This window comes from Bubalus kerabau, chromosome 13 (assembly GCF_029407905.1).
Source record: "Bubalus kerabau isolate K-KA32 ecotype Philippines breed swamp buffalo chromosome 13, PCC_UOA_SB_1v2, whole genome shotgun sequence".
NCBI lineage: Eukaryota > Metazoa > Chordata > Mammalia > Artiodactyla > Bovidae > Bubalus > Bubalus kerabau.
This window is the reverse complement of record NC_073636.1, coordinates 80,271,242-80,287,280: the sequence shown is the minus strand read 5'-3', so window position 1 is coordinate 80,287,280 and position 16,039 is coordinate 80,271,242. Positions and strand designations below refer to the sequence as shown.

The 16,039-nt window shown below is 51.0% G+C and overlaps 1 protein-coding gene across 7 annotated transcripts in view; it reads left to right on the top strand.

The window, feature by feature from the left end:
- ATP9A (ATPase phospholipid transporting 9A (putative)) overlaps positions 1 to 16,039 on the top strand; it is a 128,393-nt gene that overhangs the window by 43,518 nt on the left and 68,836 nt on the right. For all 7 annotated transcript variants that reach the window (XM_055545321.1, XM_055545320.1, XM_055545322.1 and 4 more), the window contains 5 exons: positions 8,659 to 8,717; positions 9,992 to 10,043; positions 12,137 to 12,231; positions 13,510 to 13,590; positions 14,745 to 14,820. In XM_055545321.1, coding sequence (XP_055401296.1) covers positions 8,659 to 8,717; positions 9,992 to 10,043; positions 12,137 to 12,231; positions 13,510 to 13,590; positions 14,745 to 14,820 — 363 coding nt within the window. The remainder of the gene's footprint in view (positions 1 to 8,658; positions 8,718 to 9,991; positions 10,044 to 12,136; positions 12,232 to 13,509; positions 13,591 to 14,744; positions 14,821 to 16,039) is intronic.

Genomic DNA, 16,039 nt, shown 5'->3' with positions numbered 1-16,039 from the left:
AGCCAGGCGCTGGGTAAGGTCTGCTCTGTACTTTTTAAAACAGCCTCACGGAGGTGGGTTTTGCAGATGGACGTCCGAGGCTCAGAGAAGGACAGCGTCGTGTCTGAGATGGTGGGGCAGTTACAGGATAGAGCTGTGGCGGGAGCCTGATGTAACACCTTCGTCTGTGAGTCTGGTCACCGCTGGGCCCTGAGCTGAGGCTCAGACTTTCCCGTGGAGTCTCTTAGTAATTGCCACAGTGCTCAGTTTCAGCACATAGTTTACAAACGCGCTTTTAAAATTGAAGTCTAGGTCGATTTACAGCGTTGAGTTGCGCTGTGTTCGTTTCTGGGGCACATCAGTGGTTCAGTTATATATTGAGTTGGCCAAAACGTTCGTGTGCATTTTCCTGTGAGCTCTTTTTGGCCAACCCCACACATATATATGATGGTGGTTTAGTCACTAAGTCGTGTCCCATTCTCGTGACCCCCATGGTTCCTCGCTAGATTCCTCTGTCTGTGGGATTTTCCAGGCAAGAATACTGGAGTGATTTCCTTCTCCAGGGGATCTTCCCAACCCAGGGATTGAACCCACATCTCTTGCACCTCCTGCATTGCAGGCAGATTCTTTACTTCTGAGCCAACTGGGAAGCCTTTTCAGATTATTTTCCGTTACGATTTATTACAGGATATTGAATATACAATATGACAAAACACATTTCTGAGTCCAAAGAAGTCGATCCAGCCTCCTCATTCTGAGGCAGACAAACTGTTGAAAGCCGTATAGGAAGGATGCTTTTAAATAAGTAATCATCCCCTTTCCTCCTACTTGAAATCCACATTTAAACCTGATCAGAGACTTAAGAGAGGTTCTCTGACCTTTATGCGTTTTATGACTTTAATGGTAGAGCTGTCTTTCCAAATTAATAGCATTCAGTGGCCCTGGAAACACCAAAGCCGAAGAAGAGAGGGTCTTAAAGTCGTAGCAGACTCAGCAAAACTTTGTTTTGTTACTTGAAAGATCTGGCTTGGGCCAAGAAATAATAATTGGTAAAGGAATTATTTTTCTTTATCTTTGACTTTCCCCAAACCCAAACTTTATTTCTGAAGTGGGGAACCTGCCTTGCTTATCACAGGTGGGGTGTGGGTAACTGGTTTCAAATTTTCACCAGATGAATTCCAGGGGTCTTCATGCCAGGAATGTTTTCCCAGCCTAACTTGTGATCAAGGGCTAAATGAAGCAAGTGGATAATTAGCCTTGAAAGAAAGTGCAAACAGAAGCACAATTAAACAATTGCTGGTGCTTCTTTCCTGCTGGGGACATCTGGGCACAGGGTGAACTGTAAGTCATAAGTCAAAGGTCTGTGCAAAATGGAGGGAATCTGTCTTTTCAGCTTTTGAGGACAGAGGTGGTGTGAAAAACGGAACTGGTATCTTCACCCTTCCGTTCTTTCCAGAATGTTCCTCCCTGCTGCTCTGTGCACCCTTTACCAGTTACAGAGCAACCTCAAGGATCTCACTTCCATTTGAGAGTGATACATTTTTAAAGATTTAATTCAGAATCCACTTTACCCCATTGTTTAGGACTGCAGTGAATATGACTAAAATTGAGGTATAAAGACACACGTGTTCCCTTTAGGACCTTGTATTGCAGTGGAGTTCGTCAGGAGATCAGATGGGGCAGGGAACATGGGTTCACGAGTGGCTGTTGTTTAGCTAATAGTTAATTAGCTAAACGGAAACTCTGTATTCTTAAACACAGGCACCATTTATGTTTTCAAAGTATGAACTCTGTCCAGACATGGGATGACACTAAAAAAGGCTTCATACTTTTTTCGAGAAGAGAATTACAGTGATGGTCTTTTAAAACTTTTTTATTAAAAATCATTGTAAACTTTATTTTTGAAGTTGACCTATAGTTGATTCCAGCGTTGTGCCAGCCTCTGCGGCACAGCAGAGCGACTCGGTTATATACATACAGACGCTTCTTTCTTCTGTGTTCTTTCTGCTATGGCTTCTCACAGGACATTGAATGCAGTTCCCTAAAAGTCTGATTTTCCTGAAGTATAGTTGATATACAGTGTTATGTTCATTTCTGGTGTACAGCATGGTGATTCACTGGTACATATATATATTCTTTCGCACTGTGGTTTATTACAGCTCATTGAATCTAGTTCCTGTGCTATACACTAGGACCTTATCCATTTTATTCGTAAATAGCTTGCATCTGCTCAGTGATGGTCATTGGATATTCCTGCTGCAAGACTGCTGCAAAGGTTTTTACTGAGGCTCTCAAATACAGCTCAGTAAGCAAAGCATTGCCCAGGCTTCTCTCATCAAGATTCAGAGCATTAGCTTTTACAAGTCTTAACTTAAAATAGGTCTTGCCAAACACTTTCCCATACATTTTCTGACAGATACGAAGTTTGTTATTTCAGACTCATAAGGTTCCTTTTATTCTTTCAAACTACTCAAAATTCACTTTATTACAAACCACTGGTGAACTGATCTACTGTTTAACCAAAATAAAAAAGCAACCCCGGAAAAAAATCTCCCATGCAAATTGCACTGTTATCTTTCCCAACAGGTATTTACCCCCTGCCGGGGGTGTTGGTCTAGTCCATCATTATTGGGCACCAGAAGCAGGGGAGGACCATTTATATATTTATTTTAAAAGCCTCTGTTGAGTATAAACTTGTTAAATTTAAACTCCAGCCTTTCTTTTTAAAGTTCCCGCTAATTTAAACAAAAGCCCCAGAAAGTGGCCCGTGGAATTTATAATAATACTCTTCCACCGTTTGCCTGTTTTCACATAACAGTCTTTTCTTCGGCTTTGGGCAACGCAAGACAACCCGATTGGAAGACGAAAATATCAACTTTAAACCTGTGAACTCTGCCGGGTCTGCAGAGGCGTTTTCGTGTCAAGCCCAGGAAATGTACACATGCTGTAGAATTTACAACTCATCACTGTCACAATCAGATTAGAGTGCGAGTTAAAGAGTTATACATTAACCAGGGTTAGTGCATGGAGCTTGCTGCCAGAGACCTACAAAGGCAATTAATGTCCTGCGTGCACAATGAAAAATAGAAGCATAGCTGGAGGTGTTCGGGGGTCAGAAAATTGACCCACACATACTAGTGCCCTGGAATTTACTTTTTTTTTTTGCAGGCGGTTCTGCAGTTTGACTGAATTGTCATTTGCTTGTTTCGACTCATGGAAAACATCTGGTTTCTCTCTGCAGTGTAGACAAACTGCCCTTATTCTGAAGCTCTCATCCATGAAAAGCATGGTTTGGGCTCAATAGGTTTGCTTATGAAAGGCTTGGGGGTCCATCGCTGCAGAAATAAACAGATCTAGTAATTGGAAGTTTGTTCCCCATTATAAACTCTGACTCAAGAGACGGCTTGGGTGAAGTGGCCGAAGCTGAACGGGGTACATTTATTTTATAGAAAGCATTTCATGATTTAGGATGTGGCTGGCAGGCAATCTGCCACTTAACCTTTGAAAAATCTCTTACCCACTTTCTGTAGAGTTTCTGCAAAGATGGTGAAAATCCCAGAGCCAAGAGGTTGGAGGTTGAGTGTGACAGAGTCTGAAAGAGAAGGGAGGTCTGGGGGGCAAGGTGGGGAGTTCTGTGTCTTCAGTCCCTAGACCAGATCTTCTCCTCCGTTTGTAAAGGTGTGAGTGCACGTTTTCACTCCTGTGCAGGACCAGCTGTGTAATTTGTGGTGCAGAATGAAAATCCAGGGTCCCTTGTTTAAAAGTATTAAGAATTATGGTATGAAAAGAGTAGACTATTCACCCAAGGGTAAGGGGATCCATGTGAATACACAGGGCTGGGCTCTGTCTCTAGAAGCTTTAGGAGTCTCTGGCGTAGATGGAAAAAAAAAAAAAGGAACAGAAAATCGGACCCCTTGGGAAGTAGGTCTGCTGACTTCCCAGTGGGGTGTTGAGAGAATTTTCTTGCAGTCCAATAAGGGACTGTAGGGAGAGTGCCTCTGTCTCTCTCTTTCTCTCAGAACAATTTATTTATTTTTGGCTGTGCGGGGTCTTGGTTGCTGCACCAGGGCGTGCTCTAGTTGCGGGGTGCGGGGGCTGCTCCTCACTGTGGTGCGCAGGTCGCGTTGCCGTGGCTGCTCTTGTTGCAGAGCACCAGCTCTAGGGCGTGTGGGCTTCCGTGGTTGCAGCCCATGGGCTCAGGAGTTGTGGCTCCCGGCTCTAGAGCACAGGCTAGTCGTCGTGGTGCATGGGCTTAGTTGCTCCAGGCCTTGGAGGATCTTCCCAGACCAGGGATGGAACCCGTGTCCCCTGCATTGGCAGGCAGACTCTTCACCACCGAGCCACTGGGGAAGCCTCGGGATCTCGTCTCTCTTGAGGTCTAGGTCATCGTCACTGTCACTGTGCCATTTTTCAGGCCTTGTTTTCCTTTGTCAGGAAGATGGGGAGCTCTGCGAGAGCGTGAGCGTTTCTGCTCTTCCTTTTTTGCAGGAACGCTGGTGGAACGCTCAGAACAGTGGTTCAGGCATGGTTAGACATCATGTGCTTTGGACCCTTTCCACAGTTCTGAGATTCTTCTCTTTTGGGGAGTTAATCCCAGCCACTGCGTGCCTGGGTCTTCACCACTGACTCTGGTCCTGTTTCTGTCCTGCCACAGCGGTGGTTTCTTTACCACTCAAGGCCTTCTTAGAGAGGGCGTGTCATTTGGACGTTGGATGTGGGCAGCAAAACCCCCAGTGATGGAATCGAAGTATGGATCTCTGCTTCCCCTTCTCTTTCCTTCCAGCCGCTTTCCCTCCTTTCCTTCTTCTGGTTTTGCCTTTTCTCGTCAGAATGAGCAGGTACATGTGTGTTCTGCACACAGATGTGAGCCAGACATTCTTGTTTTTTTAATTTGGAGGATATTGGCTCCCCAGTGTTGTGTTGGTTTCTGAGGTGCAGCGGCGTGAACCAGCTGTGAGTGTACACACGTCCCCTCCCTCTCGGACCCCCTCCTCCCCTTGCCCACCGTCCCACCACTCTAGGCCATCACAGAGCACCCAGCCCAGCTCCCTGTGCTGTGCGGCGGCTCCCGCTAGCTGCCCTTTTAACGCTCGTGAACCACGCAGTTTTCATCACCCCAGAATGGCAGCGTGACCTGAGATGTCCAGACTTACAGTCCGGCCTGTGCATTGGCTCAGTGGAGCGGGTGAGACCGAGGGTCCCCCTGTGTGGAACCTGAAAAGCTGAGGCTCCTCCCACCGAATACTAACATGCTAATGAGGGGCTGTGACTGAGACTCCCCAGGGACCTTGAGGCGGGGGTGCCCCTACCCCCCGCCCTCCTCCCGACATGGAGCCGGGTACAGTAGGAGGGTTTGTCGGAGGGATCGGCCTGCTGGGGTTGGTCAGAAACTGCTCTGCAAGCGCAGTGGATTAAAGGGGTTTTTGTTGAGGCAGAGCAGATGGACAGAGAGGCAGAGTTCAAATTAACTGACCGTAAATCAGAACCCTGCCGTGGAAGGGGAAAGTCTGGGCCTGGTCACTTAGAGGTTGGAGCTAATTTAATTTATTATATATTTTTTCTTATTGGAAGAGCCCCTCATGTTAACTCTTAAAAAAAGAAAAATCATCATGAAGCATTTAGAAAGTACATATGCCAAAGAAAAGGATAAATCTCTTCTGTCCCTAGATTAACCTTTTTAGGATAATCCCCCTGATTTTGTCCTCTGTCTTGCTCACATACCCACGCACATCCAGATGCAGTTATTGTTTAATAAGAATTATAACAGTGTTCTTCTTAGGGTTGGCCGTTCGGAGAAAACGTGTGAGTAGGTCTTGAAGATCAGAACACAGGCTCAGGGATGGTTTGGGTCAGGCCACCAGCATAAATTCCAGTGAGAACACCAAGGACAGTGTGTAAATTTATGTTTGGGAAAGTTGGGGTGGACTCAGGCGAAGGAAAAGCTTACGGGCACCGGGGGTTGGGGGCAGGGGGACGCGCTGAATTTACCATCTTCCCTCCAGGAAGATCCTTGATAAGCTGCTCAGAAACAGCAGTGTGTCTGTTGTGCGGTTTCTCCCTGTTGCCCCCCTGGTGGGGCCAGAAGCATTGTTCAGGCAGGAAGAGAATTCTCTGCTTTGCACCCCGTGTTCATTCATGCATTTCTAATGAGCTGACTCTTAGGATTAGCGCAGGTTCCCTCTGCAAAGACAGCAGCATCACCGTCACCGATGCTTAACGAGTGGGTTCCAAGGGTGCCCCGGCTCAGGCTGTCGGCTTGAGTTCTGGTTTATGGAAGCGAGGCTCTATGGGAGTCTCCCTTTCCGGGGGAGGGAGGGTCCAGCTGGGACCGGCTAGCCATCTCGAGAGCCCTCTGCATCGTGTCTAGATGTCATTCGTGTTTGAGAGCTGCCCTTTTAGCACCAGGTCTCCTCACTGTTACCATGACAAAATTTAATTAAGGACAAACATTAGTTAAAGATCAAACCCCGTGGAACTCTGAGAAAGAATTGTTTCAGTTGAAGTCTTCGGAATGCTTTGAAGCATCTCAGCAGTGATGAATTACTGGAAAGACCTGTGGCATTAAATGATGTGAAAAGTGTCAGATAAAATAATCTGAGCTGCGTGCACAAGTTCCTGGTGGGTGAGTGTTGGGTGTATGTCAGATGAAGGAGTCCACAGTGGGGGACAGCAGATTCAGGACCCCTGGACTTACTAAATGGGGCCAACAGGAGGTGCCAGGAGCATGAAGATTTTGGTGGTGGTGCTCCCTCGTGTGGGGATCCCGTCCATCACGAGGGTAAAGACCCGCGTCCTCCGCAGGCTTGTTCACAGGGTGCTGGGCCGCCTGGCCGCCCACAGACCTTCATCTCTGTGCTCCACGCGGTACTTCTGGTCTTGCTGAAGGAGTTCCAGCTTGCGGCCACATGCATACGTGTGCTGCTCTCTTTGTCATGTCATGCCTTTTTCCCGATGCTGGTAGCCAGAATCATCTGGTCAGGTCTGACCTCATCTCTTCTGTAAAGTGCTTGCTGACACCTCCCCAAGCCCCACTCCATTCACTTATTATGTGTCTCTTGCCGTCTCCGCTCCACGGGTGCAAGTCCACGGAGCCCACCCTTGGATCCCCTGGCCTCCAGCAGGCGTTCCACTGAAGGGGCTTGAACGTGGGGTGAGTCGTCACGTGCCTTCGGGGTGCCAGCCACCGTTCTCCGTCCTCCTTCAGAGGGGGCGGTGTCCTTCCTTCCGGCTTCCTTTCTGCACTCACCTGTCTCCTGTCCTTCCACACAATGTTTTGTACTCACAGCATCTGTCCTGCTGTCTCTCTCACAGCTCATGGGTTTGCAGACTGCAGCTGGCAGGCCAAATTCAGCCCACCACCTTGGCCCGGGATCCAGGAATGGTCTTTACGTTGTCCAGCATAAACGCACAAAAGACTATTGGCCTTTGGGGAGAACAGTTGTTGGGAGATTTGAGTTGTTTATTGGCTGCAGAACCTAAACTGTGTACTGTCCTGCACTCCCCAGGACGCCTCTGTTGACTCCTGCACGGGACTGTGGGCTCTTTTAGGATGAGGGACTGTCTTCTTTGAATTCCTAGACCATGGCACTTTAGTAAATGTTTTTTGAGTTGAATTGAATTTCCTGTTTTTTCTTCCTTCCTCTGAAGTCAGGTGGGGTGCGCCTCTTGGTGCTGACCTGTTCTGTGAGACTGGGGGCAGATGGGGCCTCTCTGAGCCCACTTCCCTTGTCTGAAAGCTAGAGATTATATCTTTTCTGATGGCCATTGAGAGGAGGAAGTTAAGCCATTAGGATGTCAATGTGTATACAGCGCTTAGCATGGAATCCATGTTTAATGTTATTATTTATCTACATAAGCATGCAGCCAGAGTTGTGTGGTCTGATTATAATCATGTAAGCCGTTGGCTGTTGTTGAGTCGCTAAGTCATGTCTGAGTCTGTGACACTGTGGACTGTAGCCCGCCAGGTTCCTCAGTGTGAGATTTCCCAGGCAAGAGCACTGGAGCGGGCGGCCTTCTCCTCCCCCACACACAAAGCATGTCGTTGTGTGCGTCCCTCGGCTGTGTCCGACTCTTTGGGACCATGGACTGTAGCCCACCAGGCTCCTCTGTCCATGGGATTCTCCAGCCAAGAATACTGGAGGGGGTCATTCCCTTCTCTAAGGGACCTTCCTGACCCAGCGATGGAAGCAGGGTCTCCTGCATCGCAGGCGGATTCTTTACTGTCTGAGCTACCAGGGAAGGCCATATGAACCATACTGCATAGCAGTTGCAAATTTTAAAAAGTCATTTTGGGTTAGCTGCTTTCTTTTTGGTGGTGCTGAGAATTCAGTATTGGTCTTTTGACCGTGGATCTGCCTTTGGATTTTCTTCCCCATGTCTGTGTGTGTATGTGGCTAAATGAATCTTTTATAGTGATTCGGAAGAGCCTCTAAAGTGCCATTAGGACAGAAGATCTGGCTTGAGGCCTGTGAGTCCTTCCAGGGCTCTCAGAAGTGGGGATCAGGTTTTGAATTGGTCTCTGCAGCAGATGAACCTTTTTTCAGAGAGGCAGGAGATGCTGTAGCTGCTGGGTTTGGGGGGCACATCCTTTAGGGTGTGCAGGCTGGCGGACGCTCTGTAGAGACACAAGGACTTGAAATGAATTCAGACGTGATATATCAGGGGCATGTTTCCTTGCAGGGACGGTAAAGGTGAAGAGCTCCAGCATCCAGGTGGGAGACCTTATCATCGTGGAGAAGGTGAGAGCGGAGTCTCGCGGCTTGTGACGGCTGCGGCGTGGGTGCGCGTGCGCGGGGCGTGGTCACGCCCACTTCACGAATCCTGCCGTGCGATTCCTGGATCTGTGGCCATAAGCTTTCTGGGCTCTACCCAGCACCTTTGCCTGGGAGAAACATGAAGCACACACACACAAAATACTGTTTCAAGGTTTCTGTGCTGCTTAGCCAGAAATCCCGCTTGCAAACATGAAGAGTATAAGCTCTGATTTCCTGTTTGATGTATTCTTTGGGCGTCTTTTTGTTTTTAACTCAGCATAAAGTTTTTTCCTAGAGGCCCGCTGCCCGTATCAGCACATAAAAACATTTGTCATTTGCCTGTTGAACAATTTCAGGTTGTGTATTTTTGACTTGAATGTTGTGCTTTTCTGTCATTTTATGGGGAGTAGGGGTTAAGTGAAACAGAACGGTAAGAAGGCCACAAATGCATTTTTAAAAAGAGCACTGTTATGTTACTCCAGCCGAGGCTCGTAGCTCCCGGTACTGTGTCCGCTGGGAGGTGCTGGATGCGGGGGTGGCCCCGGAGAGTCTTGGAATCATACTTGATTAGGAAAGGACTGCATCTCAGCTTCTTTCTGTAGGAAGTGAACTCTGCTCTTTTAAAAGGATTAAATCTAAGAACTCACAGTTGATTTGAGGTAAAGCAAAGCTCTCCTGAGTGGCAGCTGCGAAGACCCTCGCAGACCTCTTTCTGCTGTGGCACACTTTCCTGTTCACAATTACACGAGGGCTGCTGTTGGAGACCCTCTTTTTTTTTTGAGCGTGGCTTTTTTTCGCGTCTTCCTACTTGACTTCCTTATTTAAATCCCACTCAAAGCCAAACATCAAGCCGAAAAACTGGTCGAAGCAGAAAGATGAGGCTAGCCTACGTCTGTCTGTAGTTTCGGCAGACAGCCTAGACGAAAGCCAGCTCGGGGAGCAGGCTTTGGGCGCCCCCGCCCCGGGTCTGCAGGCTGCAGTTGCAGGAGGTAGTGGTTGGGTTTGCCAGAAAATGGGAAGCTCTCTTTTCGAGATAAGATTTCAATAGGGGATTAGCAGCGTAACAGCAGCAGCCCAAGATTTTTCAGATTCAAAAACAGGATAAATCCCCAGCTCTGTCTCCGACAAAGGCAGACACTTAAAAGAGGCTGTGGGTTTTGGTTGCCCCCTCCACTCCCCACCGAGTGGGCAGGGGGTAGGGGGGTACGAATCCCCACACAGGGGCACTCACGGTAACAGTCTCTCTGTTCATAACACAGAACCAGCGGGTCCCTGCCGACATGATCTTCCTGAGGACATCAGAAAAAAACGGTAAGCATCTGGGATCAATTTTGGAAAGAGCCATTAACCTTTCAGTGGTGATTTGGCAAAATAATCATTTGAAAATGTAACAGAAGCGGATGATCATTTTGGAGCCATGGAGGCAGACCAAAAATGTTTCTTTTCATAGAGCAGTCTTTAAACAGCGGGGGCGGGGGCCGGGGGGCTTGGTGCGTGCCGGTCAGCAGCTTCTGATCACGACAGCGACAGTGGGACCTCTGCTGAGTCACCGCTGGGGGGTCACGTGCGGTGGCTGGGCACCCCCCGCCCCCCCCACGCTGGGCTGCGTTCAGCTCAACCTCTGGAGTTGGTGGGATGAGGAAGTGTGTCTAACACACAAAAGCCAACAGCAACAGACTCTTCTGGGAAGATACTGGGAGGTGTGTCACGAGGTGGGGCAGAGAGAAGCCGGGCAGGGGAGAGCGGGGTGGCCTTCCCCCAAACCTCGGCTCTCGAGCGGTGGGGCCACGGTCGCCCCGCCCATGCGTTTATTGTCTGTTTGCAGCCTGTTTGCCTGAGCGACCCCCTCCAGTCTCCTCCAAGACCCGACATGTGTCGCACTTACCGTTGTCTCCCCGTGTCCTGGGGCTTTGGTTCCAGGACCTGCCCCTCCCCCCCCCCAACTGTGGAACCAAATCCACGGATCCTCACATCCCTCACATGAAATGATGCTGGACACTCGGCCGTCCGCATCCACAGCAGGGTTGGAGGCCCGGCTGTATTCCCCGGGGTGGCTGCCCCCTCTGCTGCCTGCCTGCCTGCCTCATCAGTTGACTCAAATCTCCTTTTTATTTTTGTTATTTAAGCTGTTCTCAGGAAACAAGGCCATTTTTCTCTTGCCTAGCAGGCAGAAGCAGAGATCTTTGAACCTCAGAAAAATCCACGTTTATATTCTTTGGAGCTTGCTGCAACCTCATTCTGTGATGAATTTAATAAAAGTGAGGATGAGGTTTCATATTTCATTTGTTGTTGTTGAGTCGCTCAGTCGCGTCTGACTCTGTGACTCCATGGACAGCAGCACGCCAGGCTTCCCTGTCCACTGTCTCCCGGGCTTTGCTCAGACTAATGTGCATCCAGCCATCTCATGTTGGTTCTCGCCCCCTTCTCCTCCTGCCCTGGGTCTTTTCCAGCCTCAGGGTATTTTCCAACGAGTTGGCTCTTTGCCTCAGGTGGCCAGAGTATACTAATGAATGATACGTTAAATCATCCAGGGTGCATGGAATGCACTCCCGTTAAAACAGTCCTTTAAACGCTACAGCTTTGTCCTCGGGTTGGGCCTTGTTTCCTTGTCAGTGAAAATGGATTAGGGTCTCAGAAGTCTTCTCTTTTTTCCAAAAACAAAACAAACAAAAAAAGATGGACTGGAAGGGGTCTTCCTGAAAGGTCTCAGAAGTCTTACCTTCAGTGTCGGGATATTCAGTGGCTCCTCTGATGAAACATGGAGCTGCCTGCTCAGACGTGCACACATCAGGCTGAACCTGGCACCCGTCACATGTGCAGGGGAGTCACGGCCGACGGCTCCGTGGTCCTTCCCAGGTCGGAGCAGTTTGCGTGAAGCAGCTCTCTAGTCCTCAAGCTGGGAGTCGGCGCTCTGATACCCTCGTTTGTGCACGCGAGGAGACTGAGGCTCACGGGGAGCAGCTTCCTCAAGTTGCGCAGCCTGTGAGCCACGGAGCCTTGAACCCAGGAGGTTCGGTTCCTGAGAAGGTGCTCGTAACGCCTGCACCTCGTAGAGGCGAATGCTGGTGAGCCTGTGCCAGCCGCTGTCTGGGGGCACCATCACCCCCACGGAATCCTCTGCAGCCAGCTTGTGAGGTCTGCGTTTCTCCCGTTTACGGACACGACAGGCTGAGGCTTAGCACGGCCAGGAGCCCAGCCCCGGCTCCCACTGTGAGTGGAGGAGCGGGGATTTAAACCCGGAGCTGGTGGCGGAAGCGGGACGTCGGGTTTGCTTCTTGCCTCTTGGCCATTGGTTGGCTCTCCTGACACGGACCAGAGCAGGAGCTGCTGGCGCCCCCGTGGCCGGGGTGGGGCGGGGTCCTGACCCACAGGTGCACAGAGGGCGCCCCCTCTTCCCTCCGCAGGGTCCTGCTTCCTGCGGACGGATCAGCTGGACGGGGAGACAGACTGGAAGCTTCGGCTGCCCGTGGCCTGCACGCAGAGGCTGCCCACCGCCGCCGTGAGTAGCTTTCCCTGCAGAAGCCCTCCGACGGCTGTGTCTGGGTGGGACTCTGACGCCCACCTCGGGGGCCACACGGCGGGCCGCCCACTGTGAGGCAGGGCTGCAGGGGCCCCAGATCCTCCTGGTGCCTCAGGCGCTCGCTGGTTGCCGGCCACGCGGCCTTGTGAACCCTGATCTGGCCGATGGGGTTGATGGTCTCTGGCGGGCAGCTCCAGCCCTTAAGAAACCTTGACGGAGCACCTGGGATGAAATTAAAAGGCGACACAGGTGCCCGCTCCTCCGTGCATGCTCTCTGAGGGCGTCGCGGCCACCGGCACTCGGTCCTGCGGCTCTTGTCTCTCTGCGGAGGCCCTGCCCTGTTCTGAAAGCCCTCAGACAGGCCAGCGAAAGGACTGTTTGTGATGTATTTCCCTCTCGCTCTGTCCCCGTGCCCGCCGGCTCCAGCTCTGCCTTCCGACCCCGGCCCTCGCCCTTCTCCTCCAGGAGCAAGCAGACCTGCTCCTGTCTTGTGTGCACAAGTCCCTGGGGTTTCGTTTGCTTTTGAAACCTCATTGATTTACTTGCTTCTGGCTGGGCCGGGTCTTGGTTGCTGTGCAGGCTTCCTGCAGTTGCGGCGAGCGGGGGCTGGTCGTGGGGCACGGCTTCTCATGGGGGTGTCTTCTGTTCTTGGGGCGCCCAGGCTCTAGAGGACAGGCCTAGCAGTTGTGGTGGGTTCACTTAGTAGCCCCAGGTGAGGCATGTGGGGTATTCCCGGACCAGGGGTTGAACGCGTGTCCCCTGCATTGGCAGGTGGCTTCTTAGCCACTGGACCACCAGGAAACTTAGTCCTCTTTCCTGTTGTTTTGATAGTAGCCACCCTGATGGGTGTGAGGTGTTCTTGCACACTTGTTCACCTCTCTGCCCTGTCCGAGGCTTTGCACAACGGTCAGCGCCCTGGGGCCCTTTGTTGAATGAGCGAGGGTTTCGGTGGGTTTGAATGACTCTTGTAAACGAGAGTGTTGCATAGGGGGAGGGATGTGCACCATCAGTTAGTTCTGGAAAAGCCGGGTAAACACAGACTCTCCCCTTTAGGGCTTCAGGGTGTTTGGGGATCTTGCAGGTAGAGACTCCCGGACTAACTTGCAGGAAGGTTTCCTTCTTTTCCACCTGCCCTGTGGTTGTGAGGCCTGTTTAGAAAGTGCAGTTGCTTTTGAAAAACAGTGGATGATTCCCGAAATCCCTTTTAATCGTGCGCTGACCTTGTTTTACCTCCAAAACGTCACCCCCGTGGGACAGGACCTTCTTCAGATCCGCTCGTATGTGTACGCAGAGGAGCCGAACATCGACATTCACAACTTCGTGGGCACCTTCACCCGAGTGAGTGAGCCTCGAGGGGCGCAGGGGCCTGCCTGGGGTCGTGACCGGGGTGCGGGCCATGAGCCTCGAGGGACGCAGGGTCCTGCCCGGGGTGCGACCGGGGTGCGGGCCATGAGCCTCGAGGGCGCAGGGGCCTGCCTGGGGCGCGACCGGGGCGCGGGCCCGCTACCCACTGCCAGCAGGGCTTTGTCGGGGCATAGCTTTGTGGCGCAGGGTCCTGCCTGGGGGCGTGACCGGGGTGCGGGCCCGCTGCCCAGCGCCAGCAGGGCTTTGTTGGGGCGTCGCTTTGTGTCACGTGGGGGTGACATCCCCATCAGAAGACTCCGCCTTGAAAACTGACATACTTGCTTCTCAGTAAAGGCAACATAACTGGGAATTTCTTCCAGCCTCCTAACAGCTTTCATCGCCTGACTACTTAGAGCCAAGTGTTCTTGTAATTAATGTTATTCTTTATGTCTTTTTCACATGAAGCCATTTGCTGTTGTTCAGTTGCTAGGTCATCTCTGACTCTGTGACCCCATGGGTTGCAGCACACCAGGCCTCCCTGTCCATCACCAACTTATCACCATCATTTACTCAAACTCATGTCCATTGAGTTGGTGATGCCATCCAACCATCTCATCTCTGTCGTCCCCTCCTTCTCCGGCCTTCAGTCTTTCCCAGCATCAGGGTCTCTTCCAATGAGTATCCTCCAAGTCTTGTCCACCATGGTTATAACTTTTAAACCATATCCCAACCTTTCGGAATAGAAATTAAATTTGGATTTGAATTATTTTAGGCATCTGAGATGATAGGTTTATAGAACCCGTATTGAATTGTTCCTGCTCTTGTTCTAGAAGCCCTCAGATAGGCCAGCAAAGGGCTGTTTCTGATGGATTTCCCTGTACATTATCATTCCCACCTTGTGAAACGTTTCTCCAGTGCTGGAAGCTTGCATTTCTTAAATCACCAACTACTGTTTTCAAGTATTTCCGTGGGACTGAAACACCAAGAATAAGGGTTTGTGAGTTTGGTCCTTCTCTCCTGGCTAGGCTGTTGGCTTCCAAATGCGGGGGTCATCCTCTCTTCCTTTCTTGCAAAGAGCAGGCTGTAGACAGCAGCAGGCTCCGTGCAGACTTGGGTGGGCCAGCCTGTGTCCATCTGCTCTTTTGCAGGAGGACAGCGACCCCCCGATCAGCGAGAGCCTGAGCATAGAGAACGCGCTGTGGGCCGGCACAGTCACCGCGTCAGGTACGTGCCCTCGCGGACGAATGTGTTAGCAATTTGAAGAGGAAAGCAAATCCTTCGGTATAATGAGAATAATCATCTGTCAGTTGGGAAAATGAGCTGTCGGTCAAATGGCGTTTTCCACTGGCTGCTGCACCCCCAGGGAATGAAACGGCCATCTAATTGCCCCCCCGTGCTTGGAGGCGTCTAGAAGGGAGGCCGCCCTGGCCTGTGGACTCGGCCACAGCGTCCGCCCTGGGAATAGCCCCTAATTGCCACGTGAGATTGATGTCCTAATCTGTACCAGAAAGTGGGTCAGCCTGGATGTCCGGGCTCTTGTGTCCATGAGGGCTTCCCGGCTGGTCCTGATGGTGCCCTGGTGTCGGAGACGCTCAGGTGACGTAGAAATTGTCTGGTCCTCTGGACTCCAGAACAGAGTTTGTGGGATGACCTGTTGAGGCGCAGGAAGGAAAGGTTGGTACACTGGGGTGCAGCTGAGCAGAAGGGCTCCAGGGGCTGAGCACTCCTGGGGCAGCTGGAGTGATGGCGGTGGGGCCGCCAGTCTGTTGGCACCTGCTGTGGGTCACGTGGTTCACTTAACCCTCCCAGCAGTACCCTGCACGCAGGTGCTGGCATTGTCCCCATGCTGCAGATAGGGAAACTGAGGGCCGGTGAGGTTAAGTAACTTGCCCAAGGTCACACTGCACATAAAAGGCAAAGCTGGGACTCGAGCCAGGCGTTTTGCCCCAGAGGCAGAAATCTGTTCCCCTGTTATCACTATGTTGTATATGTTATTGGCTTGGCCAGAAAGTTTGTTTGGGTTTTTCCATAATATCTTATGAAGAACCCAAACAAACTTTTTGGCCAACCCAATATGTAATTATTAACATGTAATTCCACTTCTGGCAACTTCCTGTCTTTACTATGGGAGAAGTCCGTGCCGTGCCCCACCTCCCCTCCCAGCCCGTTTCCCTCTGCTCGCTGCTGCCCTGCGGCTCTTCAGTACAGCAGGCGCTCAGTCAGGATGCTCTGTGAAAGGAGAGGGACCGGCACAGGCTCTGCACAGGCTGCTACCCCCGTACTCAGTGCAGCAGGCAGAGGTGAGCTCGGCTTCTCAGCCCCAGTTTCAGAGATTCGCAATAAGAAGGCGTATCTGTCAGGCTCTGTGTGTGTAGAGTGTTGTATCTTCCATTCTCTTGTTTTGATCTCACAATGCTAAATGAGGACACTTAATGGAATAAGG